This window comes from Sebastes umbrosus, chromosome 1 (genome assembly GCF_015220745.1).
Source record: "Sebastes umbrosus isolate fSebUmb1 chromosome 1, fSebUmb1.pri, whole genome shotgun sequence".
NCBI classification, from domain to species: Eukaryota; Metazoa; Chordata; class Actinopteri; order Perciformes; family Sebastidae; genus Sebastes; species Sebastes umbrosus.
Window position 1 is genome coordinate 10654164 of NC_051269.1, and position 26221 is coordinate 10680384.

General features: G+C 42.8%; 1 protein-coding gene across 3 annotated transcripts in view; it reads right to left on the minus strand.

The window, feature by feature from the left end:
• Positions 1 to 3701: 3701 nt before the first annotated feature.
• Positions 3702 to 26221, minus strand: part of LOC119487246 (voltage-dependent calcium channel subunit alpha-2/delta-2-like) — a 179498-nt gene continuing 156978 nt past the window's right edge. For 2 of the 3 annotated variants that reach the window (XM_037767976.1, XM_037767959.1), the window contains 24 exons: positions 25658 to 25726; positions 24940 to 25014; positions 24774 to 24848; positions 24577 to 24648; positions 24364 to 24435; positions 24123 to 24184; positions 22142 to 22218; positions 21045 to 21059; positions 18613 to 18673; positions 17672 to 17769; positions 16430 to 16520; positions 16285 to 16347; positions 16025 to 16128; positions 15810 to 15908; positions 15500 to 15591; positions 11403 to 11450; positions 11224 to 11295; positions 10982 to 11134; positions 10753 to 10805; positions 10530 to 10585; positions 8726 to 8852; positions 8309 to 8418; positions 7984 to 8066; positions 3702 to 7646 (listed from right to left, as the gene is read on the minus strand). In XM_037767976.1, coding sequence (XP_037623904.1) covers positions 7524 to 7646; positions 7984 to 8066; positions 8309 to 8418; positions 8726 to 8852; positions 10530 to 10585; positions 10753 to 10805; positions 10982 to 11134; positions 11224 to 11295; positions 11403 to 11450; positions 15500 to 15591; positions 15810 to 15908; positions 16025 to 16128; positions 16285 to 16347; positions 16430 to 16520; positions 17672 to 17769; positions 18613 to 18673; positions 21045 to 21059; positions 22142 to 22218; positions 24123 to 24184; positions 24364 to 24435; positions 24577 to 24648; positions 24774 to 24848; positions 24940 to 25014; positions 25658 to 25726 — 1950 coding nt within the window. In that variant the 3' untranslated portion in view covers positions 3702 to 7523. The remainder of the gene's footprint in view (positions 7647 to 7983; positions 8067 to 8308; positions 8419 to 8725; positions 8853 to 10529; positions 10586 to 10752; positions 10806 to 10981; positions 11135 to 11223; positions 11296 to 11402; positions 11451 to 15499; positions 15592 to 15809; positions 15909 to 16024; positions 16129 to 16284; positions 16348 to 16429; positions 16521 to 17671; positions 17770 to 18612; positions 18674 to 21044; positions 21060 to 22141; positions 22219 to 24122; positions 24185 to 24363; positions 24436 to 24576; positions 24649 to 24773; positions 24849 to 24939; positions 25015 to 25657; positions 25727 to 26221) is intronic. The other variant, XM_037767968.1, reaches the window with a different exon arrangement.

A 26221-nucleotide genomic window follows, 5' to 3' on the forward strand; every position in this document is an offset into this window, starting at 1 on the left:
CCCCGTCACTTCACAAAACACGGGAAACCTCTGTTGGTCTGGAGGAGCTGCAGCAGTTATTTCTGCACAAACGTCCGCTGTACATTCACTAGATATTCTCAGAGCTACGACGTCTGCTGCAGTGTGTAGTGTGCGCGCATACTGAGGCGAGCGAAATAGCAAGAACGAGCGCGGTGTGAGTGAAGGCAGGCAGGCAGGCAGAGGAGCAGAGTACAGCAGAGACTCCGGCCCTGGAGACCAAAGCTATGGTCTCCACCGCGTCCTCCGACCGCGGCCAACACTGTTTTGCAAGACGGGCTTCACTAGATACAACTTTGCGGTTTTTGGTGCTTCCGTGTTGGAGAGCGCGCATGGGACACCAACCAGGATTGATTTATACGTGTAAGAAGTTACAAACAGTCCCTTTAAATAGTGCCAGTGTTTTGTTCTTTTTCCCTGATGATGAACCTTGAGGCTAAATAATCATAGATGATGTAAATGAATGTGAATTGTATGAATGTTGAAAATTTGAATGACTGCTTTTTTCTTTTTAATGTAAGGCAGTTAAAAGTGAATATGAGTTGAACATAGTGTAACACAAATATGAAGTTGTATAAGGTATGTATATGATAAATATGATTTACTGAATTTCGGACCCCGGGATGACTAGGTGGTGCCATTGGCATCAGCTAATGGGGATCCTTTATAAATAAATAAACACATAAATAAATAAATAAATAAATTAATAAATAATGGGATTTGTAGTTATTTTATTCCTGCTAAGCACCGCATTGTCAGCAGATGGCGCTCTCGCTCTATGCATCATACAGCACATCAGTAGAGTATTAGTAGAAGAAGAAGAAGATGACGTCATTAGTGATGAGTGAGTGAGTTCAGGTGTGCACGTCACAAAGAGAGAGCGCTTCTGACTTGTATTCTCATATTTCCAAGAAGTAAACTGACCATAAACACAACCCTGGTAATAGACAATAGTAGTACACCTGAGTAAAGCCTTAGTTTGTAGCTGTAACATGCGGAGACACTGAATTTGTTCATAGATGCAGGTGAATGTCATAGTTTCTGTTATTATAATAGTGGGCGTTGATCAGAAGAAGTCTGCTAATGTTAAATATATGAAAACCAATAAGACCGTCCGGTAGCTTTCTGTGTGAGCCAAAGTCGCTTTAATGAATGAACAGAGTTAGTTAGCTATATAATAATAATAATAGTCTGTGTGATGTATGTTGATAGCATCATAGTTTAGTAGCGTTACAGTGTCAAACAGGCTAGAAAGCTAATTGTTAGCTTAAATGTATCGGTATGCTAATGCTAATCGCTGCTAGCATGCTAATATTACAGCCCGTGTGACGACGCTATCCCGTCTACGTCATTGGGTTAAAACTATGTTTCAAAATAAGAGTACACACGATATTCACTGTTGTTTTATTATCATTACTGTGAGTACACTTGGAATAGATTACTGTTGAGTTAGATGGTGTTAGTTCATATTGTATAATTCTTGTTGGTTTAAAAGTGGTAATAAGATACTAAGATATAAGATACTAGAGCACTGTTAAATACATACCCATTAAATACCTGAGGCCTGTACTAAGAAGCAGGATTTAGGGATAGTGAGGTAACTTCCGGTTTAACCCTGGGTTTTCAGTCCACACTACAATTTTCTTAAAGGGACTGTTTGTAACTTCTTACACGTATAAATCAATCCGGGTCGTTGTCCAATGCGCGCTCGAGTGTGGTTACGCTGTTCAGACTCAGAATCCAACACAAACTACATAGAAGCACCAAAACCGCAGAGTTTTATCTAGTGAAGCCCGTCTTGCAAAACAGTGTTGGCCGCGGTCAGAGGACGCGCGGGGAGACCGTAGCTTTGGTCTCCAGGGCCGGAGTCTCTGCTGTACTCTGCTCCTCTGCCTGCTTGCCTTCACTCACAGCTCGCTCCACTCTCACTTGGATGCGCGCACACTCCACACTGCAGAAGACTTCGTAGCTCTGAGAATATCTAGTGAATGTACAGTGGACATTTGTGCAGAAATAAATGCTGCAGCTCCTCCAGACCAACAGAGGTTTTCCGTGTCTTGTGAAGTGACGGAGCTCCGCAGCGAGAAACGTTATCGTCTCCGACCGGGTGCTGGTGTCTCCCCTGTTCCCTCCAGCCACGGTCGGGTGGCTGAAGCAGGAAAAGCCAACACTAGGATCAGCAGTGATTCATGGAGAGACCTTCGTCTGGTCAGCTAACATTACTACCAAGGAGGTGGAATATAGTGATATTGTGGTTTTAGCTGACGTGTGTTGCCTCACTGTCTTGACGGATGCTCGCTCACATTCAGGTAGCGCGTGCACACGGGCGAGCGCGAACAACAGGACGCTGACTTTCATTGACTTAACGGCCATAGGTGTCGCTGTTGCAACCAATTTCAGATTTTTACAAACAGTCCCTTTAATTAATAATTTGAATACAATTAAGCTTGTATGAAAATGTGATTTTAGGAAAAACTAAATGACATTTCTGTGACACTGGGACTGGGTGCACTATAATCTGTCAAATATGTCTCGCATGAATGAAATCAAGTCATTTTGAGAGATAAATAACCTTTCAGTGACACAGTAGGAGCTGTAATAACTTTTTAGCAAGTGGAAAACTGCATTTTATGGGTTGTTTTGAGACTTTAAAGGTATTTCAACAGGTAAAAAAGACTGGTTGGGCCATAATCTGTCAAATATAACTCGCATGAATGAAATCAAGTCATTTCAAAACATAAATAACGGAACCTGCCAAAATCAAAAATAAATGAATGAATAAATAAATAAATATTAATAAAATCTTTAAATGTAGCAAAAATAATATCAAAATAAATGTAGCCATCAAATAATTCATAAAATGTGACATAAATTGATATTTCTGTTTTAATTTGATTCTCTATTTGCCATCCTGTACTTTGAAATCTGGATTTCAAAGTACAGGATGGCATGTGGTTTCATGTCCATTATTTGTAATTAAGGAACAGAACAGTAGTTTGAGTTTAATATTGTTGGACTTAATATTTCTTAGACTACATGCACAAATACTATGAACTACTTTTACTGTGTACTGTTTGAGTGATCAAATGTCAAAGTCCCTTCTTGAGAACAAGAATAAGCTTTTTTGTCTTAACTTTGAAGTGGGATAAAAACAATTCCTTCAATAAGTAGTTTAAGACACGTATACTGTTGAACTTAATACTTCTAAGAATACTTGCACAAATACTATGAACTACTTTTACTGTGTACGTTTTGAGTAATCCAATGTAAAAATCTCATCTATAGAACAAGATTAAGCTTTTTTATCTAACTTTGATGTGGGATAAAAACATTTCTTCCATAAGTAGTTTAAGAATCTAATATTTTTTTATTTAATACTTCTTAAACTACTCGCACAAATCATATGAACCACTCTATTGTAGGAGCTCAGTCTAATACTAAGCTACTGAGAGTCCTAACGTTAACCCAGAAGTGACCAGTTTGACGAGCTTCGTTAATTGTTAGCCTAGCTTACACTAGCTAACGTTACCATCTGTGGTGTGTTGCGTTGCTTACAGGATCTGCAGAGTTGTTTTTCTGTTGTAGAAAACAAAATTATAATTAATAGTAAAGATACAATTATGGAAAATAAATGAATCTCCACGTGTGTCTCGATTGAAAAAACAAAACACCACGCTGAAAAATGAAGTGAAAAATATGAACATTATTTAATAACTGATTCTCTGTAATAAACAATTTGAAAATATTTTACAAGGAGTCACAGACACAATATTTTACAAATTTTGCCCTCTTCTTTTTTTTTTTTTTTTTTTAGCTTCATCTGTACAAAAGAATGGAGCGACATGGACCAGTGCCCAGAAAAGAAGGAGCTAAATCTTCCACGCACACAAACATTCACACTCACACACGCACAAGAAAATAAAAACAAAAAAATAATTGAAAACATTTTGACTTCAGATCTCAAACTTATCAACAGTGCTGAATTCCTATATTTTTTATAACGTCACTTAAAATTCGACTGATTTTACTCTTTTTTTTTTTTCTCTAAATGTTGCTGTTATTTTTTTACACACTTGTCAAACATGGTCACATAGCACCAGACTACAGACTACAGAATCACATACACACGTGTCTTTCCCACAGAGACGCACCAACACAGATGCAGCGAGGGTCGGGAGGGGGCGAGAGGCTTTATGAAAACCATCCCCTACTTATTTTAGGGTCCTGTCCTAAAGCTGACCCCTCCCTCTCATCATCCCCAAGCTGGTCCAATTTTCTTTTTTTTTTTTCGTTTTGTTTTTTGGCAAAAGTAAATTTGTCAAACCACAGAAATCAGACGTGTGGTCCCCTCAGAAGACGTTTTTTTCCCGTCGGGATGCACACACAGAGGTCACTACATGATTCCTCCATGACCTCCTGTTGGACGGGCCCATGCTGCTCTGTGGAGACCCACTCCCTGAGCTTGCCTCTGACATTCCACCCGCTCGCCAAAAAAAACACCCGGGAAGTGACGTCCTTGGCTTACCTCTGCCTGGTGCTTGACATCTCCCAGCTGGGCATAAATACGTGTCATTACATGTTCGCTTATAGGTGTGTTGTGCATAATGTCTCGGTGCAGGTGCAAAAAAACTGTAGGTCTACATATTTAGTTTGTGTGTGAGGACTGTAAGCGCATAGAGCCAGGAAAAAGAGAGGAAGTTGCAGGGGGTACATTTCCACAGGCACGTGTAGCGCTCATTTACAGACGGTGGAAATAGGGAAATACAGACAGAATTAAATGGCACAGGACAGAGACAAACAAATGCCAGAAAAGTAAAACTGCATCCGGCATCAGATGATACTCAACACTTAAAGGAGCCAAATTTGTTAATACTTTTAAATTGAAACTTTCTAAAAGTCTTTCTGATTTGTTTCGGAGCCGCACTGCAGTTACTGTGCCAGCATGTTTGTCACATCAAATAGTACCAACGACTGTACAGAGTGTGTGGTTAAGGTTCAAATTGTCGCGTGAGTCGTCGTCCCACTTGAGCAATACGGTGAGGTTCGGGTGGGCGTGAACATCGAAAGGTTCGGAGGCTTTTTGAAATTTAAAACTCCCACTTGGCTTTCAAGCATTTAATCAAAACAGGCATCGATCAATAACGAACCATTCCAAGACGCAAAAATACAAAATTAGAGCTCACTATACTTACTGCGGAACACCAAGAAAACCCAGGGAGTGACTATTTTGGGAGGACTTAGCAGTGTGTGTACGTGAGTGTACATGAGGGAGGGAAACGTATCACAGCTCCGTTCTCTGTGTAACACTAAGGCATTTAGAGAGGCTTTGTTAGCTATGTTGCATTTGAAGCAGAAAACACTGATGAACTACACATTCTTCCTCTGCTCCCTTTAGATTAACATTTAGGCAGACTGATGGTTAAAGACGGATTCTTTTTGTTTCAGTGAAATCCCGTTTTTTTTTTCATCCACGACAACACTGGGTTTTTGTCCGTTAGCAACATATGAACAAGAAAAAACAGCTATTCCTACCACAACTGTCATCCCTCACACACTCCACAACTCATTTTAAAGACATTTCCCTTTGAGGGTTTTTAACGCAAACTAACAACACACACGCATCCACACACAAACACATACGATTCAGGCAGAACTATAGCAGTCAGGTGGCCCTAAAAATGCTCTATGGCCAGTTAAGTCGCTGTATACGGATCATAGCTCTATACATGGCTTAGTAAAGGAACGGTATAGTAACTCCATATGATGGCAGTCAGGTGGCTCTGGAGCGACCACAGCCGAGAGGGTAAATACATTAAGCTAGAGCCGGTCAGTGCGATGGCTCCGTGTAAAGCTATTTTCTATAGCCGACAGATTCAGTCTCACAGGCTCCTGCGTTATCCAAAGCCTCAAAGATGGCTGCTCTATAAAGGTACTATACAGTAGCTCTACTCTTATACAGCCGATGTGGTCCAAAACAAAGTGCATCAAGGCACTATGAAACAGAGCGGCTCCTAAACATCGTAATGATCAAATGATGAGCTGTGACGGATTACAACCAGACTACTACTGTACGTGATCACCATATTTAGTTGCCTCTTCTGCACTTTTGCTGGAAATGTTGATAAGCCCCTATCCCCCAGCAGCGAATGGTTTTGAAGTTTTGAACAGCATCAGTCAAAAGGTAATACAAGCCCAGAAAACAAACAGAAAAAGAAAAAACCCACCCGCTATGAGACGGTCGTCATGAGGCAGAGATCTTTGTGTGTCTGTCTAGTGGGACCAGAAGTAAAGCACACATATACAAATGGGGATTAGGAGCGTTAGTAGAGGTTACTGGAGAAGCCTCATGAGGATTGGCAGAGGTGAGCTTTCGCATCAGAGAGCACAGGGATTTTTTTTTTTTTTTTTTAACATCAGTCCAAAACCAGAGGTCAGAATGGTCGATTGATCGACAAAGGAGAATAATACACGACATCAACGATGCTCTGAATCTGCAGTCACCGAACACTGATTCATATTTTACAGCTGTCGCTAGCGTGTGATCCAGATAGCGCTAGCTTTAAATATGAGGAAAAAACACTTCAAGGAATGCGATTACCATCGAGTCAATACAATAATCCCCAGTGGACGTCTTTTAAAAGCATTAATCTGCAATTAGGCGCCGCAACAAAATGAATCAGCGTTTAGTTTCTTCCTCTCGCGGTTTATCCTAAATCTAAATCAGAAGCCATTTTCCTCCTCGTGTTTTGGCTATAAAAAATAAGACCACATGAAAGTCTATCTCATTTTGGCAAGTAGATATAGTGCATAAATTAATTATTTTTTAAATAAACACCTAACGACTTTCCTTTTCAGATCAAAGCCTAAATATACTGTATGTTTGGAATACTCATCACTTCAGCGGTTTATACTTGACATGTTGTATACTTGACAGTTCTTTTTTTTGTCTGTTGTTTTCTTTTAAGGTGGCTATAACTGGCTGAATGGTCCACGGCCTCTTACGAGAGGCGAATGACAGAGTGGCGACACTCTGAGATGGAGGAGAACAAAAAGAAGGAGAAGTCCCACCGTCTGTCTGACGGACAGACGACCTCAACTCTCCAGTCTGTATGAGGCGGGAGGTCTGCGACGAGGACATCGGCCTGTCCTCTTTCCCCTCCCTTCTCCGGATGGTGGAGGTGGTCATGGGGGGTGGACAGGTGACGGGTGACGTTGCCTCTGATGATCCAGGTGGTCCAGCACCACCCAGTCCTCCTGCAGATGAAGGTTAACTGGCTGAGGACGCAAACGTCCGGCAGTTGTCACTAAGCGACACAAACTGAAGCGAGCTGGGTAGCGCGGCACTCAGGGCTTCCAACCAGCCGTGAAGGGAAGTCCCATTATTACCTATGACTATATCGGGGGTGTGGGGTGGGGGGGGGCAGAGGGGCATGGAGGTCGGAGTTGGGGTCGGAGGGTTCTAGGGTCGGGAGGGCTAAAAGGAGGATAAGTGGAGGAAAATGTAATTAATGTAGTAGAGAGTGGAAGTGGGGGCTGACGGCTGGATAAAGCAGGAGCAGCTGAATGAGCAGTAAGGTGTAGAGAGACGGACTGAAGGAGTGTCCCCGTCCACAGTCTGACGTGTTCTCCTGCAGAGACAAAACTGGAGCTGTAAGGACACATCTAGTACATCGTATGCATGTTTTAATTAGGGTTTAACAGTATACCGTGGTATGAAAGACAGTTATATACTAAAGTACTTTAGTGAGTATCACTGATTTTTCAAAGTGCGTCACTGTTTCTGTTCTTTATAGTTTGAGTCAAACCTTCACTAACTTAACATTCAGTTTTCATTTTGGCTTGCAAAGAATCATTAATCTTCCACAGGAGAAAAAAATCCAACATTATAAAATTATAAGACCGAATCATCGCAATATGATTCTGCTGAGAAACAAATTTGCCTAAATGTGCTGATTGATATCTTACAGTGTTGTTATTGTCAAAGCAGGTGGAGGGTCCTTTTCGATAGCGTGCCACCGCCATTTCTTCACATGGATTTTCCTCTTTGACTGAAAATTGACTCGATTAAGGAAAAATTTTAAATCCAGTGTTTCATCATTATCCGCCCCCACACACTGATTCCTCACGCAGTCCTGTAGACGTTTAATGACTGGTCATAATTCACTGCATCATGATAAAAATAACCTTGAAATGACTGTGACACATCTGTGTTTCCACAGGTATGGTAATAAGGAGATAGCAATCTAGTTCTTCTCCTCTGCCAGCTGGTGTTGAATGTGAGAAAGGATACACTCCTCCTCCTCCTGGGACAGCTTCTCTATCTCGCAGGTGTTGCATGGCATCTTCTCTGCCACCACAAACAGCAAGTTGGTGTTGTTTATCTTCTTGGCATGAATCAGCCTGCAGAGAGAGAGAGAGAGAGAGAGAGACAACTCTGTCAACAACCCCCCTCTGCTCGCTTACATCACAGCCTCATTTGCTAATGGATCAGCGAGATTCATGAGAGCGTCTTGTAAGGCTCATTTAGCCAATGATATGACCGTTTCATTAAAGCTGATGCGGTTTAATCATCAGCAGAGTTTATTAGCTCCGACAGAAAGATGAATCCGTCTTGCTAACTGTGCCTCTGTCACAGTGCGAATTTCTTTTATGGTGTGTATGTGTGAGCGCATGCATGTGTGTGTGCAGGTTATTGTGTGTTACAGACCTGGAGCAGTTGCCACAGTCCTGCAGTATGTTGTAGGAGCTGCTGAGATTACTTAAGTAGTACTGCGTCTGGATCATTACACAACTCCGCTCTTTGGAGGAGTCGATTCCTTCTGCATCCACCTCATCTGCGGCATCAGCAGAGCACAAAGACATCAGAGTTACACTTGTCAGCTCAGTTGATTTATAAGCTCTCATTCTAAAAATGCGATTACAAAGATGAACGTCTACACTTGGTCTGGAAAAAGCTGTAAAACCTCTCTCCTTCATTCCTTTACAGAGTTTGTATTTAGATATTCTGCACTCAGGCAGGGAAAGTGTAACTGAGGACAACAAAGTAATTCCACAAGAAAAATATGCACTTTAAATACAGATGCATTTATCATTAAACCATTAGACAGTGCACTTTAAAAGTCTTGGCTCATAACTCCAATTTGATTTGAAGTGGTAGTAATAATATATAGTATATAATATACTGTGTATATATTCCCCTCAGCTTCACATTTAACACAAAGATACGAGAAGGGTATCGATTTTCTCATCTAACTCTTAACAACAAATCGAATAAGTGTATTTCCCCAAATGTTCCTACTCCTTTAACCCATTTGTGCCCAAAGACATTATATTTGTTCTAATTGATCAATGGTCTTGAAATTTGATACGGACATACTTTGCACAAGTATCTAACAGCACAACTTTGAAATTTTTAGGCCACGAAAGGTCATGAAAAAATCACACTTTATTATTAGTCAAAGTCAGGGTTTTTGAAAAATTAGGAAAAACACTAACATTGTGTATATTAAATGTTTTGCACATGAAATACTTATTTTTCACTGCACATGTGTGCTTATCTTTGATATTCAATTTGTTATGAGTTCATAGATACTTGATTGAGCTCCTTGTAGTTTCTGAGATACAGACATTTTCCTATCATACTGTATCTAGTATTTGGGCACATGGGACTACTGTTTTTTCCTTAAAAATAATGGAGTCTATAGTTTGCTGCAGGGATGATGTATTTTTGTCGGCCAACCAGGAAGTTAGCATCGCCCTGGTTCCCTCGACAAAACGGCAATGGGATTGTTCCATTGGGTTTTGGATTATTGCAGAAAATAAGCTCTGTGGCGAACACATGTTTACGATACTTACACGTTTTGTTCAGCAAGATAATCTTCACAAATGAACTCCACTTTCATGATTTTTGAAGTGTGAATGCAATCACCAGAAGTAAAAAGGTAACGTTAGGCTATAAACTACAGCACGGTCGCATGGAGTATACACAAGGAGGCTGTAAAGGCGGACGAGTCGGCGTGAAGACGTTTCGTAGTCTCAATTAGCCGCTTGTTAGCAACTACCTTTTTTAAGACACAAAGGTTTCAAAACTCAAAAGTGTGGTATTTATTGATGTATTTTATGTCGTAGAATTAAATGTTAAAAATCTCTTCAGCTTGTGTTAACCACAGGCTTTATTTCAGGCATTTAACTAAAAACCCGTTCAAAAAAACACATTGACTTTGAGACAAGAGAACCGGAGTCCTAAAATGTGACTAATTTCTGGGTTTTAGGACTCATTCCAGTAGCACTCTATCGCAAAAACAGTTTTCCCATGTGCCCAAAGACTAGATATAGTATGATTAGAAAAACTCACTTTTCAGGCCAAATGGTCACATTTGTGCTTTGGCCCAGAGAACACTTCCACCAAAGGAAATTAAACATTTTAGTTGCGAACACAAATGGGTTAAACTTTACATGCAGACATGTAAAACACCAAGATCACATTAAATGATTGTGTAGTTTGCACCGACCTGTGACGAACCAGCTGTGATAAGCCAGTCCATACATAAACTGTTGGAACAAGGACCTGCGGAGAAAGCAGATGGGGCTTAGTGATAACATGCAACAATGCATTTTACAGTGAATATGGTGCTGTGTACTAGGAGTAGCCATCAGATCTCTTTCTTCAGGTACAGTATGTGCGTATTACAGTTGTGTTGTTTCTTTTATTTATTCAAGCTCGACGACTCTCACCATGCAGCTGCTGATGTCCACCAAGCCACGTTTACAAAATCTGCAATTGTGGGCTGCAGATACAGACGAAAAGAGAACAATTGAAGAACGTGCATTTCATATCAACTGGATTAAATGCATATTTCAACCAAACATCCATCAGTCTCACTATATGCCATAAAATTCAACGCATTATCATTTAAATGTATTACTTCTCGTCCTCTCCGGTGTGGAAGTTTACGTTTCTTACCACAAACACTCCTCTGGGTGCAGCTCCAGCTTCACTATTGGGCATCCGTTCACACACAGACTGGTAGTCAAATGACTGTTTGCGGTTGTAGAAGGAATTATTGTAGAGTGCGTGCATCAAGTAGGGATCAACATCACTGAAGAACATGCCAACCTGCAGGGAATAAGAGACACTGGTTAAGCGCAGAGTAACGATTTACAAGAAAAACATGGTAATTGTGAAAATTAATTTATTAACTGTACCTTGTTCCAGTCCTCCTTCTGATTAGACATGATTAGGAACGCACCATCATCTATTAAATAACACAGGAGATCCTGCACAAAGAGGAAAAGAGGGTATTAAATAGAAGCACAAAATGTACAGTGGTATGATACAGTGGCTGAATACAGGAAGCTCATTAGAAACTAGTAGAGATACTCACCTCACTGTTGGCTTCGCAGTCCATTTCACAACCTCTGTTTGGTCCACACTGTCACAGGAAAAATAAAGTCAACAGCTGAACATCTTAGAAATACTGCTGAAGACTTAAGCTCGTAAATTAGGGCTGTCAATCGATTAAAATATTTAATCGTGATTAATCGCATGACTGTCCATATTTAATTGCGATTTATCACAAATTAATCACACATTTTGTTATCTGTTCAAAATGTACCTTAAAGGGAGATTTGTCAAGTATTTAATACTCTTATCAACATGGGAACCATCACCTTAACGTGGTGGAGAGGTTTGTGTGTCCCTATGACCCTGAGGGCTGTGTTGTCTGGAGCCTCGTGCTCCTGGTAGGGTCTCCCATGGCAAATTGGTCTTAGGTGAGGGGCCGGACTAAGAATGGTTCACAAAAAACCCAATGACGACACGAGGCAGAGGAGGAGTTACCCGGCCCGGAGGAAGCCCGGGGCCCACGTCTGGAGCCAGGCCCAGACGGAGGGCCCGTCAACGAGCGTCTGGTGGCCGGGCTTGCCACGGAGCCCGGCCGGGGATACCCCGAAAAAGGAACGTGGCACCCCCCTCCTCTCCATCCTGTGGGCTCACCACCTGCGGGAAAAACCGCTTGGGTCGGGTGCGCTGCCACACGGGTGGCAGTGAAGGCCAGGGACCTCGACGGACTGGACCCGGGCGGCAGAGGCTGGCTCTGGGGACGTGGAACGTCACCTCTCTGTGGGGGAAGGAGCCGGAGCTTGTGCGGGAGGTGGAGCGCTATCAGTTGGATCTGGTAGGGCTTACCTCTACGCACAGCCTCGGTTCTGGAACCGTACTCTTGGATAGGGGTTGGACTCTATTCTTCTCTGGAGTTGCCCATGGTGTGAGGCGCCGGGCGGGTGTTGGGATACTCACAAATCCCCGGCTGAGTGCCGCTACGTTGGAGTTTACCCCGGTGGACGAGAGGGTCGCCTCCCTACGCCTTTGGGTTATGGGGGGGAAAACTCTGACTGTTGTTTGTGCGTATGCACCAAACAGCAGTTCGGAGTATTCGGCCTTCTTGGAGACCCTGAATGGAGTCCTGTATGGGGCTCCAGTAGGGGACTCCATAGTTCTCCTGGGAGACTTCAACGCGCACGTGGGCAACGATGGAGACACCTGGAGTGGCGTGATTGGGAGGAACGGCCTCCCTGATCTAAACCCGAGTGGTCGTTTGTTGTTGGACTTCTGTGCTAGTCATGGATTGTCCATAACGAACACCATGTTCGAACATAAGGATGCTCATAAGTGTACGCGGTACCAGAGCACCCTAGGCTGAAGGTCGATGATCGATTTTGTAATCGTATCATCTGATCTAAGGCCGCATGTTTTGGACACTCGGGTGAAGAGAGGGGCGGAGCTGTCAACTGATCACCATCTGGTGGTGAGTTGGGTCAGAGGGTGGGGGAAGACTCTGGACAGACCTGGTAAGCCCAAACGCGTAGTGAGGGTGAACTGGGAACGTCTGGAGGAGGCCCCTGTCCGAGAGATCTTCAACTCACACCTCCGGCGGAGCTTTTCTGGCATCCCTGTGGAGGTTGGGGGCATTGAACCCGAGTGGACGATGTTCAAAGCTTCCATTGCTGAAGCTGCGGCGGTGAGCTGTGGTTTTAAGGTCTTAGGTGCCTCAAGGGGCGGCAACCCTTGAACACCGTGGTGGACACCGGTGGTCAGGGAAGCCGTCCGACTGAAGAAGGAGGCCTTCCGGGATATGTTATCTCGGAGGTCTCCGGAGGCAGTTGCAGGGTACCGACGGGCCCGAAGAGCAGCAGCCACTGCCGTGACGGAGGCAAAGCAGCGGGTGTGGGAGGAGTTCGGAGCAGCCATGGAGAAGGACTTTCGGTCGGCACCAAAGTGCTTCTGGAAAACCATCCGGCACCTTAGGAGGGGGAAACGGGGAACCATCCAAGCTGTGTACAGTAAGGATGGGACACTGTTGACCTCAACTGAGGAGGTAATCGGGCGGTGGAAGGAGCACTTTGAGGAACTTCTGAATCCGACCAATACGCCCTCTATGGTAGAGGCAGAGCTGGAAGCTGATGGGGGACCATCATCAATTACCCTGGTGGAAGTCACTGAGGTAGTCAAACAACTCCACAGTGGCAAAGCCCCGGGGGTTGATGAGATCCGCCCAGAAATGCTGAAGGCTCTGGGTGGGGAGGGGCTGTCTTGGATGACACGTCTCTTCAACACCGCGTGGAAGTCGGTGACAGTGCCTAAGGAGTGGCAGACCGGGGTGGTGGTTCCCCTTTTCAAAAAGGGGGACCAGAGAGTGTGTGCCAATTACAGGGGTATCACACTGCTCAGCCTCCCTGGTAAAGTCTACTCCAAGGTGCTGGAAAGGAGGGTTCGGCCGATAGTCGAACCTCGGATCGAAGAGGAACAATGCGGATTCCGTCCTGGCCGTGGAACAACGGACCAGATCTTCACTCTCGCAAGGATCCTGGAGGGGGCCTGGGAGTATGCCCATCCAGTCTACATGTGTTTTGTAGACTTGGAGAAGGCATATGACGGGTCCCCCGGGAGATACTGTGGGGGGTGCTGCGGGAGTATGGGGTGAGGGGGGCACTTCTCAGGGCCATCCAATCCCTGTACGCCCAAAGCGAGAGCTGTGTTCGGATCCTCGGCAGTAAGTCGGACTCGTTTCCGGTGGGGGTTGGCCTCCGCCAGGGCTGCGCTTTGTCACCAATCCTGTTCGTGATATTCATGGACAGGATATCGAGGCGTAGTCGGGTGGAGGAGGGTTTGCAGATCGGTGTGCTGAGGATCTCATCGCTGCTTTTTGCAGATGATGTGGTCCTGTTGGCATCATCGGTCTGCGACCTCCAGCACTCACTGGATCGGTTCGCAGCCGAGTGTGACGCAGTCGGGATGAGAATCAGCACCTCTAAATCTGAGGCCATGGTTCTCAGCAGGAAACCGGTGGATTGCCTACTCCGGGTAGGGAATGAGTCCTTACCCCAAGTGAAGGAGTTTAAGTATCTCGGGGTCTTGTTCGCGAGTGAGGGGACGATGGAACGTGAGATTGGTCGGAGAATCGGAGCAGCAGGGGCGGTATTGCATTCGCTTTACCGCACTGTTGTGACGAAAAGAGAGCTGAGCCGGAAGGCAAAGCTCTCGATCTACCGTTCAATCTTCGTTCCTACTCTCACCTATGGTCATGAGTGTTGGGTCATGACCGAAAGAACGAGGTCGCGGGTGCAAGCGGCCGAAATGGGTTTCCTCAGGAGGGTGGCTGGCGTCTCCCTTAGAGATAGGGTAAGAAGCTCAGTCATCCGTGAGGGACTCGGAGTAGAGTCCTTGCTCCTTTGCGTCGAAAGGAGCCAGTTGAGGTGGTTCGGGCATCTAGCACGGATGCCTCCTGGGCGCCTCCCTTGGGAGGTGTTCCAGGCACGACCAGCTGGGAGGAGACCACGGGGAAGACCCAGGACTAGGTGGAGAGATTATATCTCTACTCTGGCCTGGGAACGCCTCGGGATCCCCCAGTCAGAGCTGGTTAATGTGGCCCGGGAAAGGGAAGTTTGGGGTCCCCTGCTGGAAAAAAAATTACAAATATTGTCCAGAAACCCTCACAGGTACTGCATTTAGCATAACATTTTTTTTTTCCAAATCATAACATGGCAAACTGCAGCCCAACAGGCAACAACAGCTGTCAGTGTGTCAGTGTGCTGACTTGACTATGACTTGCCCTAAACTGCATGTGATTATCATAAAGTGGGCATGTCTGTAAAGGGGAGACTCGTGGGTACCCATAGAACCCATTTTCATTCACATATCTGGAGGTCAGAGGTGAAGGGAGCTCTTTGAAAATGGCCATGACAGTTTTTCCTCGCCAAAATTTAGTGCAAGTTTGGAGCGTTATTTAACCTGGTTGGTAACAATGGATTCATTAGGTTTTCTAGTTTCATATGATATGCCAATATCTTCACTCTAGCTTTAAAACGCAAGCTGCGTTAATAATGCATTCAAGAAATTAGTGGCGTTAAAATAAACTTGCGTTAATGGGTTATAGCGCGTTAACCTTGACAGCCCTATTGTAAATGTAATGTATCTTATTACCGTGTTTGAGCCCTGATGGTTGTCTGTGTGGTTGCTGGCAAGAATCTTAAACTTATCCGTCCAGGCTTCAAGGTCTAGTTTCACTCCGACCACTGAGAGAAAGAGAAGTTAGGAAAAGATGCAGAAAATAAAAAGACAGACACAAATAAAAGGTCCAACAAATAGATGCAGAGCACGGACATGTCCAGACAGGGTGACAACAAACACAAACACAAACACAGACGTGTAATTATCTCCGCCTTCGCTCTGAAACATTTTCTTTAACATCTATCATTAAGGATGTTGTCTCGTCTCTCAGAGCTGAACCCACCTGCAGGTTTGATGGTCTTCCCTCCTACTGTGATCTCCACCGCCGTGCTGACCAGGATCCCTATGGTGTCGTTCTCTGGGTTCAGCAGCTCGTCCCGGGCTTCAAGAGGGAAACATAATAGAGAAACAAGCCGGGAGGAGGGGGGGTTAGAAACAAAGAGCCACAACACATTATGTGTGAGATATATAACCCAAGACCAAGAGAGCATCATTCACCTGTTCGATAAGGCGCTCGGAAGATGTAGCCCTTGTTGTCGAGACTGCGGCGGTAATAGCTGGCGTTAAACGGCTCAGGGTCTTCCTCCCAGGTTTCTGCAGCCCTGAGATTTAAGAGCACCAACACTGGAGCTGTAAATCTCTGAAGTACAAGCCTCCTGCTATACTGAAACGTTTTAAGTCTTCACAACTTACTACCTTAAAAGAGAATAAAGTGAGAAACAGAACAGACATACATCCTTGATGAGGAGTGCACTTACTTGTTGGGAAACACTCTCGTTACACCTCCGTCTGATGCAGCGAACACGGCCAGAAAGCCATACCTGAACGTCAAAAGAGACAGAAATTAAATCAAAATCGTATTCAGAATCAAATCTAAAAACGCAGTTCCCTAATCACACTCACGTATTTAAGTCTTTATTCTTCCACACTTTCTCGACCAGCTGCCTGATGATGCCAGTGTCCAGAATCAGGTTATGAAGGAGCAAGTTGTCACCTAAACACGATGAGGTAGAGAGACAAACAGAGACAGAATATCAGCTATGTCAACATCAGATGTAGATTTCTCTTCTCTGAACACTTGGTAAGACTCGTTCAGTGACCTTTTCGTCAAAACCTAACCAAACACAAAACACTTGTGATGGTAGTGAATATGAATGCATTCAATTTGTTTCCCCAAATTTGACAGTTTCACCAATTTCCAGCCAAGTACATCTACAACCCCCCATCCCGTCTCCGTGCTAGCTTGGTGTTGGTACAGATGTTGGGAAAATTGAATTACATCAATTTTTTTTCTATAGATTTGGCTACACAGACAATAACTAGTAGGATAAATTCACGGTTGGTTTTGGTCTTTTCTATGGATTTATTTTTTTGTGGGATTTATTGAAATAAACAACTAGAATTACCGCCTCGTGGTTATACGCCTCCGCCAACCAGTCAAGTTGCAGTTTACATCCACGTCTGTCCAACATGTCATCACTACATCAATTTAACCTATTAGACATTTGTGTGAAATTGTCATAATTAGCATATGAACGTGTTTTGTGAGGTCACAATGACCTTGAACTTTGACCTTCGACCACCAAATTCTAATCAGTTCATCCTTGAGTCCAAGTGGACGTTTGTGCCAAATTTGAAAAAATTCCCTCCAGGCGTTCCTGAGATAGCGTTCACGAGAATGGACCGGATGGACGTACGGTCAACCCGAAAACATGATGCCTTCGGCCATGGCTGCCGCTGGCGCTGAGGCATAAAAATATATAACATCACCAGCCTTAACCATTAAAGGTACAGTGTGTAGGATTTGGCGGCATCTAGCGGCGAAGTTGCAGATTGCAACTAACTGAAACTTCTCCCGTTTGTCAAGCGCGTAGGAGAACTACGGTGGCTGACGTGTAAACGTGAATGGCGGCTGGCTCTTTACAGAGGACCCGCTCCGTATGTAGATATAAACATCTCATTCTAAGGTAACAAAAACACAACGATTCTTATTATCAGGAGATTATACACTAAAGAAAACATACTTATTAATATCATATTCCATTTCTGCCAATAGATCCCCCTTAAATGCTACACACTGTTCCTTTAAAGCCGATCTTAAAGTCTAATTTAAAATCAGTGAGAGTGAAAAGAAGTGAAACTCACATTGTTTGGAGTCCGGTGTCACCTTCTCCATGAGAGCAATGAAGTTGAGCAGGAACTCAGTGTTGTTGTTGGACAGTTCCAGATCATTGCAGTACTCCCTGAGGAACAAACAAGGCAACTCAGAGAAAGAAGCTTAAAAACTGCATGTGTATGCAATATTTACACTCTGCCCTATTTGTCCTTTATAAAGGGACACACACCAGCAAGCGAGGATGCATAAAGCCATATACTGTACATGTTACTTGGTGCTATCATGTGCAGCATGCATGTTTTAAAGCTTAAATTCCAATAAAACGTTGATTAAAAACAAAATGTGGATTGGACTGCAGAGCAGAGCGCAGGCATCACAACGAAGGAGTGACTTTTATCAGTGTGTTTCAGAGTTCAGGTTGCAGCTGGAGGCCAGGAGGGTTTGATATCAAAACAACACATGCATAGAGGATCTATTTTACTCTTAGCATTACGTTGTACAACCAAATCAATAAGACCTAAATGTATTTGTGCAATACAAACAAACAAACAACACCGCAGTAGCAACATGCAAAGGACATTTAATGCTGCTTCAATACTTTATCTTAACTCAGGGAAGAGAACGGGTAAATGCAAAATATATATATATATATATATATATATATATATATGATAATGTTATGATGAATTTTATATTTTCCCTCAAATTTGTTACTATAAGTTAAAAAAACACTCAAAATGAACAATGAATGAAACACAACCACTTACACACAGTGCAACTCAACATCACAAAATGACAAAACTTGAGAAAGCAGATAATAAATAAAGAAATTGCTGATTGTGGAGCCAAAACAACAACAACAACAACAACAACAACAACAACAACAAAAATAAGTATATAGTGCTTTGAAAGACAAGACCAAACAGTGATGACCATCAACGACACCAAGCATTCACACACACAGGGCTACCTGGGAGCAATGAATACATGTCCTTCAGACTCAAAACTGTTTGGCAGCAGTGATTCAAAATCTGCAACAGAAAGGGGAAGATTATCGGGGAAGAGCGGTGGGCAGGGCAGCGGGGAGTTGTGGGTAAACAGCAGCTGTTCTTCAGAGGTGCAGGGACGCAGAAGGGAGTTTACCATAGCAACACTGAGGTATCATGGGAACACTAGCGTTAGCCAAGATGGTGCCAAAAATAGAACCTGACTCAATGAACAACTGCTTTAGTTTCACAAGCACTCACACCTTTTGTTTCTTTTTTGTTTATAACAAAGTTTCCAGGATTCATTTTGGTTTCAATCTAACATCTTTTGGAGGTCTGAGAACTGACTTGCGAGACGTGATGAGTCAGGAAGCAAGTTCTCAGACAGATCATCCGTAATGAGTGCTTTTTAGATCAGGCAGGCATCAACATGGCCAACTATTGCAGGGGGAGGTGGGTGAAGGTCCTGATGGAAGTGGTCACCCCTCAGACTGGCAGCGGAGAGGGCTCAGAGAGACACATAATCAGAGGAAATGCATTGCATTGTGAAGGGCATGTCGAAGGGCAACTTCATTTTCATCTAACACAGACAAAACCGAGCAAAAACCATCATGAAAGCCTCAACGGGTGAGTCTGCGGCGAATCCAACCTCTGATTTTCTCATTATGTCCAGAAGACCTGTAACTGTGTACAGCAGAAGAATGAAATTTTTCAGAGCTAGAATAGAGTGCCCAGGTAGTTTTCCGCCCACAATGCCGTGCACATCCGGGGTCAGGTTTAACTGAGGAAGTGCTGGGCCGTGCCCCTGGCAGTCTGAGGGGTGAGGAGGGAGGGAGACAAGCCGATGGAGAGACAGGGTGTACAGAGGGACGACACAGGAAGTCAGGCGCTGCGCCGAGCGGCACCCTGACACCTGACAACATGGGAGGACCTGGGTGGGCAGGACGCAGCTCAGCCCTGAGGGGTCAGTCTGCAGGCTGCAACGTCTCCAGCTACAGTATATAGACCAGATACTACGGCAGCTAACAAACATTAAATAACTGCTTTTTTTAATATGATAAAGTATAGCTACGTAAACATATTATAACCACAACAGAGCCCTATTTACTCTACTATAAATCAATAGCAGTATTTACATGATATGTATGTGCTAATGCAGTATAATAGCTTAAGTGTAGCACTACAAAATTAATTCATTCAGATTTGTGTGTTTAACTTCCTACATTATGAAAATGTGGTAACACTTCATTTTACAATTTCATGGTAATTAGGTGATAATTAGAAAAGGACTTATTTGAAATTTCTTTGGAATTACTGCCAAATTACCCCAATATTTACCTCAAAATTTATCGAAAATGTCTTTATTATAAACATTATTTAATAATTATATGCTAAAATAGCTTATAATAGTTAAAATAGGGCGGGTCCTGGAAATGTATTAAAAAAATTTACCAGCTATTGGAAACAGCAGAATATAATTATTAAATAATGTTTATAATAAACTAATTTTCAATACATTTTGAGGTAAATATTGGGGTAATTTGGCAGTAATTCCAAAGAAATTTCAAATAGATTACTTGCTAATTATCACCTAATTACCATGACATTTGTAAAATGAAGTGTTACCGAAAATGTTACAGCAAACAATTAAAAATCTTTTACTGAAAGCTCAATATGCTCAGAATTGATGAGCTATTGCACTAATAAGAGGGAGGTTTTATTACATCTAATTAAAGATCTGTCAACACCTGAGCCCTAGAGTGAGAATTAGTTAAGACATTTATTAACTAATGACACTGTAAGAAAAAGACAGAAAGAGAGAGAGAGAGACAAGAAGGTGAAAGAGAAATGGAGAAAGAAGATGAGGAAGAGAGAGAAATACGGTCAAAGAAAATAAAAAAAATGTAAGAAAGAGACAAAGAGAGAGAGAGAGAGAACAAGAGAGAGAGAGAGAGAGAGAAAGGAGGCAGACATAACCCATTTGGAGCGATCCACAGAAGGAAAAGGATTAAGAGGGGGAACAAAAGACACGTTTTAACAGAGAACATGAATATCTGTCTTCCTTGGGTGCAGTAGGTGTTTTTTTTTCGCAGCGGATACGTGGGGAGGAGGGTGAGGTTGGGGACCGGAGGAGCCATCGTGAGAGATGTGGGATCTGAGCTGCAGCAAGAGGGTGAAGAGGAGAAGGAGGGATAAAAGGAGGAAGAGGAGGAGAAAGAGGAAAAAGGGAGGAAGTCCTGAAGGCAAGACGGGCAGGAACAGAGGCAAGCAGGCTGGGACAGGTGAGGGTAGGAGGAGGAGGAGGAGGAGGAGGAGGCAGCAGGAAGAGGTTAAGGACGAGAGGTGTGGGAAGGAGGCAGCGGTAGGGAGTAGGAAGTAAAGGAAGGGAACGTGGACCAATATGGAGTATACTTGCCCTTGGTGTATGGCACTGTGTGGATCCATCAGAGAAGGAGAGAGCAAGAAAAAGAAACAGGGGGTCGGGTGGGAAGGGGGGGGATCACAGACAATATTTTATTCAATTACTGTTTGAATAAAAATATTGTTTTCTTGAAAAAAAGAAACCAATTTAAGTCAAACAAGACAAGAGAGAAAAAGAAATGAAGAGCAAACATCTTATTTGCAAGAGCAAACGAGGAAACGGAAAACCAACGGAAGAAAGGAAAAAAAAAAAAAAAAGAGGGAAATCCAGGAAAGACAAAACCAGTAACTGTGAGAGATAACCAAAAAAAAAAGAAAATCAAATGAAACAGGAAAAGAGGGGAGTAACTGGACAAAGAAAGAATGAGAGAGACAACATGTGTCCCCATTCAGACCCACAAAAACCCAAACTCCCACATTAGACGAGCCCTTATCCCGGGCCGTGTGGGAGTTTATATACTGAATGATTCCAAAGCTGAGAAACATCTCACACAATCTAACCAAAATAAAATAAAATAAATCACACACATAACAGAAGGAAAAATTCCCCAAAATCATAAAACTCATCATAAGGAGTGAAAAGCATGCGTGTTTTCACGGTTTCTTCAGAACATCAAATACTTTAAACACAGATGCTTCAGAATCATTACTTGGTGGAGAAGAGGCGAGAGCATTTGGCAAAAAAAATAATAGCACGAGAGTCACCATTATTTTCACCTGAGTAACACAGTAAAACCACAGCTTTCACCTTTCTGTCTGTTCAGTTATTTTTTTCTTCAGCCAGTGTGAAGAAAAAACATCACCATTTTACAGCACAGCATGAAGACAGGAGGGAACAGGGGGCAGTAGAGGAGTCGGGGGACTCAGGTAAGATCCTACCTATCAGAGAGACTAGAGAGGGGGCGGGGGGGAAGTAGGGGGCAGCGCTCGGACACTCCCTATGATGATGTTGAAGACCCAGGACAAAGGACTGAGTAAGAGCATAAGGTCATATTCGGGAGAGAGAGAGGAGGAGGAAGGAGTCGAGAGAGAGAGAGAGAGAAAGAGAAGGCGAGAGAGAGCGAAGGATGCTGGGTATTCCTGGGTACTTACACTGCACCTGAAGGATCTGGTCACTCAGGTTGGCCTTGATGTGGTTCTCACTATATGTGGGCAGTACCAACCCTAGACTGAGATTAATGAGGCAGACGCAGAAAATCAGGTTATGAATGCACATTATAAACTCTATAAACATACAAACACACAGCCAACCAGCCAGCCGGGCACGCTCACTTACAACCAGTTTAAAGGTCCCATGAAATGGTATCATTACCTCTTTAATATGATGTGTGAGGGATCAATCTTAAAGGTACCCTGTGGAGTTTTTGACCGCTTGTAGCACAACGGAGGAATGTTATTATTATCCCTGTTTTGTGTGTATATGCACACACTCACACAAGGATGCACACGTGCAAATGTGTCAATGTGAAACACATTCCTGTCAATGGTCCTCCACTGATTGTAAGGTGATAAAATAACTAGATAAAATATTGAATTATGTCACTATTCTAGTTAATTTGTACCCCGAAATAACTTACAAAGGCCCCCAAAGCACTTAAAAAATATGCAACTCAACTGAATACTGCTTACTGTGTACTTCTACTTCAGAGGAAAACATTGTAGTACTACATTTACCTTACAGAGAAATGTTACTGTTTATGTTGCAGATATATAACAATTGAAATATGATGCCTTATTATTCATTATTACACAGCTTCGTTGAATACTCGATTCTGATTGGTCAATCACGGCGTTCTACGGTCTGTTATTTCTTTATAGCAGACCGTTGCTATGTATAACAGACCGTTGCTATAGCCGCAGTTCTGATGTCAGACTCTGGAGGATCATTTTTGTGTCAAAATTATTGATTTCTTAAAGTAAGTAGCCGTGAAGATGCAGTTTTCCAGGAAGTTCAAGTCTCCGATTCAGAGGATCAAATCAAACAATCAGTATACATAGCATGCATGTCCTCGATGCCACCCGAAGGCCGGTGCCCGTTCCAGAGCAAAGCAACTGCATTTGAAGCGAGTACACTAGTGATTGCTTGAAATTTACGCACATCGCTGATGGTGTTTCTGTTTAAGTCAAATGAAACTTCAAGGGGGTTCAAACAAAAGAAAAAATATCAGTTTCACTTTGTAAAATGCCATCCCCACAGCGTCGTCGTTTGACCTACATATTCTTTATGTTACTAAGTATTTACTCTTCTACCAAAGCCAGAAATTAAAGAGAGGAAAAAACATGTCCCATCTCTTAATCTGTGGTGCCATACAAAGCTAAAATATAACCCAGTAAGAGGATTAATTGGAACAGATAGAAAATCAGGCTGTGACAGTATCAGGTTCAGACTGAGCCACAGCTGCAGTCGACTATCTGTAATATAAAGCTCATTTAGATTTAAAGAAGCATCCGACTTCACCAGTTTTACGAGCAAAGAAAGTCCCTAAACTCTAAAGTGTAGGAAGCATGACAGAGCGGAGCTTTGAATGTCTGCTTAGAGTAGATTTAACTGTTGCAGGCCATAACAGTAACACACACACGGGTTGTTAAATACACTCCCTTTGAGTTGAAATAAATAGAACGGTGCAGAGAAAGCCTGATATGGAGTCGGCCTTGTCTAGGCACACTGCCAGCAGATGTAATAAAAAACACACATCAGGCATTTGTAGGACTATTGAATATCATAAACTGTAATTTGCAAAGTGTTGCCTGGAGGAAATGTCATTACGATGCAACCTCAAATGTTCAACCAAGTTTTGCGATGAATAAACTCTGCAATTAATCGTTGCTTAGAGTAATGTGGAAGGTTTTTACGAGAAAGGGAAAGAACTGTTCTTTAATTTGGGTGTTTCAAATGAATTATTTAATGCAAATACAGAAAGCAAATGCAGAAGTTGACCTTTATTCAGTGATATGTTGAGTCTATGATGGTGGAAGCTACGTAAATCTGAGACTCAAACTGGACGAATCAAAAGCATCAAAGTTGGATTTTACTCGCAGTTTCAAGTTGACGCATGTTTAATTTCAAACTTACCTGTAATCTGTGCCATTCACAGGCGTCCACGTGTACGTCCGCATGGCCTCGTCGATGTACCTCTGTTGACAAACCACAGAGAGAAATAAGTAACGCCGCCGCATCCTCAGCACATCTCCCTTCCCGTAATTGGCGGGAAACAACAGATCCTAAACATACTGAGTCATTCAGGTTCATTACAACACCATTCAGGAAGGTGCTACTTTGGATCATGATTGAGTCTCATATATTGATGACTTGCCTCATCAACTGACTTAATGAGCGTCTTGATTTTCCTTTGCCCTGGTTTGCCATCAATCATCTGTCGACGGATCTGGAAAAAGAGAGAGGGAGAGATGCTGCAGCGTGAAAACAGCGTACAGGTACATCACAGGGGGAAAACAACGGACGAATAAAAAAATGAAATGTATATTATTAAACACACGATGATGTTTCAGAGATGTTGTGTTTTTACCTCCTCCTTGTTGCTGTCCTCCAGCTCTGCATCCAGAAAGTCCAGAGTGACAGGCTCCCTGAAGTTAATGATCTGAACAAGAGAGAGAGAAAGCAGGGGAAGACGAAGGAGGGGAGTTAATGCCAGTCAGCAGGAAAAAAAACAACGTCCAAATTTGGCTTCAGAAGCACGTCATCTCATTAGATAGCTGGACGTACTTTGGGTCGCAGGTTGGGATGCAGCAGAACGTAGCCATTCGGGTCGATGGCGAAGGTGTAGCCATTGGCTCCAAGCTGGACGTAAAAAGAGTGAATGGAGGTGTGATTCAATATTCATCAAAATGAAAGTGACATGAGAGCGTAACTGAGTGTACAACATGCTCACTCTGTATGTAGGTGTCTTCCTCTTGATTTCGTTGATTGCGATATCGACTCCCATGACTCCGAGGATGAGCTGGTTCTGTAGGAAGAACATATGAGGTAATCATTAGCATTTTATGGCACCAGAGAATCACAGAGAGCTGGTAGCTGTGCAGTGAGAGTACTGAGAACATCTCCATGCCATCTTTGATTTATCTCTTTGTGTGCGGTCTGATTAGTCCATATTTTAAGTCTATCTTAAACAAAAACATTTCAGTCAATCTTAAATCGGGCGGCAGCATCAAGCCGGTGTAATAAACTCAGAATAAATACTTTGGTCATGGATACTGAAAACTGGATGTGCTCTCTGGATGATAACAAATACTACAGGCGGGTGGCTGTGATGTCTGATGTCACCTCAGGGGGGAGGTGTTGCCTAGAAGAGCAGCAGCTGGGTGGACACCATTACAAATGACTGATGATGGTCAACAACAGCAAAGAGACACAAAATAAAACCCGAAGCCCGCCTGCTACACCAACTCCTGTTTCTGTTTGAATAAGCTTGTATAGCCTTAATGACGTGAGTGACGATAAAAAACATTGTTCTTACATAATGATGAAGGTAAAGGCTCATTAATATGAAGGATGAGCCGGGGTATGAGTCATAATGTGTGCTGTGTAAGTGAACAAAAGTCCAGCTATTTTAAGCTCCGTGTCTTGTTTTGCATGTGTTGTTTTTTTACCTGAGAGCTCACAGTATCAATAGTGAGGTTGAAGACCGGCATCGTCCCAGTGATGACAAGACCCAAACCCTGGTAACACATAGTAGAAGTCCAATTAAAAAGGTTATGTTATGTTTTCAAAGAGCTTTATATAATAAAATCCAAACAAATAAACACAATATATGCAAATAAATCTACTGAAATTCTAACTCAGTAAAATAACTGAAAAAACTATAAAGTGAAATTGAATAGATTAAAAGGTTGTGACACTACCTGTAGGATAACAATAATAAACTGTGATGACATAATCTTATACTATCCTTATAAGACAGCGTAACAGAAACCATGCTTATATTTGGACCAATTTAAAAGTCTTATTCGTAACATTTTTAAGTAGACAGATTAAAAATAATAAAAAATACATCCTCAGAAAGATACCGAATCAAAGTATGGCCTTACCTAAAAAAAGATTATGATTGTGAATTTATCATTTAACATTTTTTTGCGGGTCCAAAATGAATGTTTTGTTTATCTCTGTGGAAGATTTCTGACATTTGGTACCCACTTCTAACAAGGCTTGTGAGC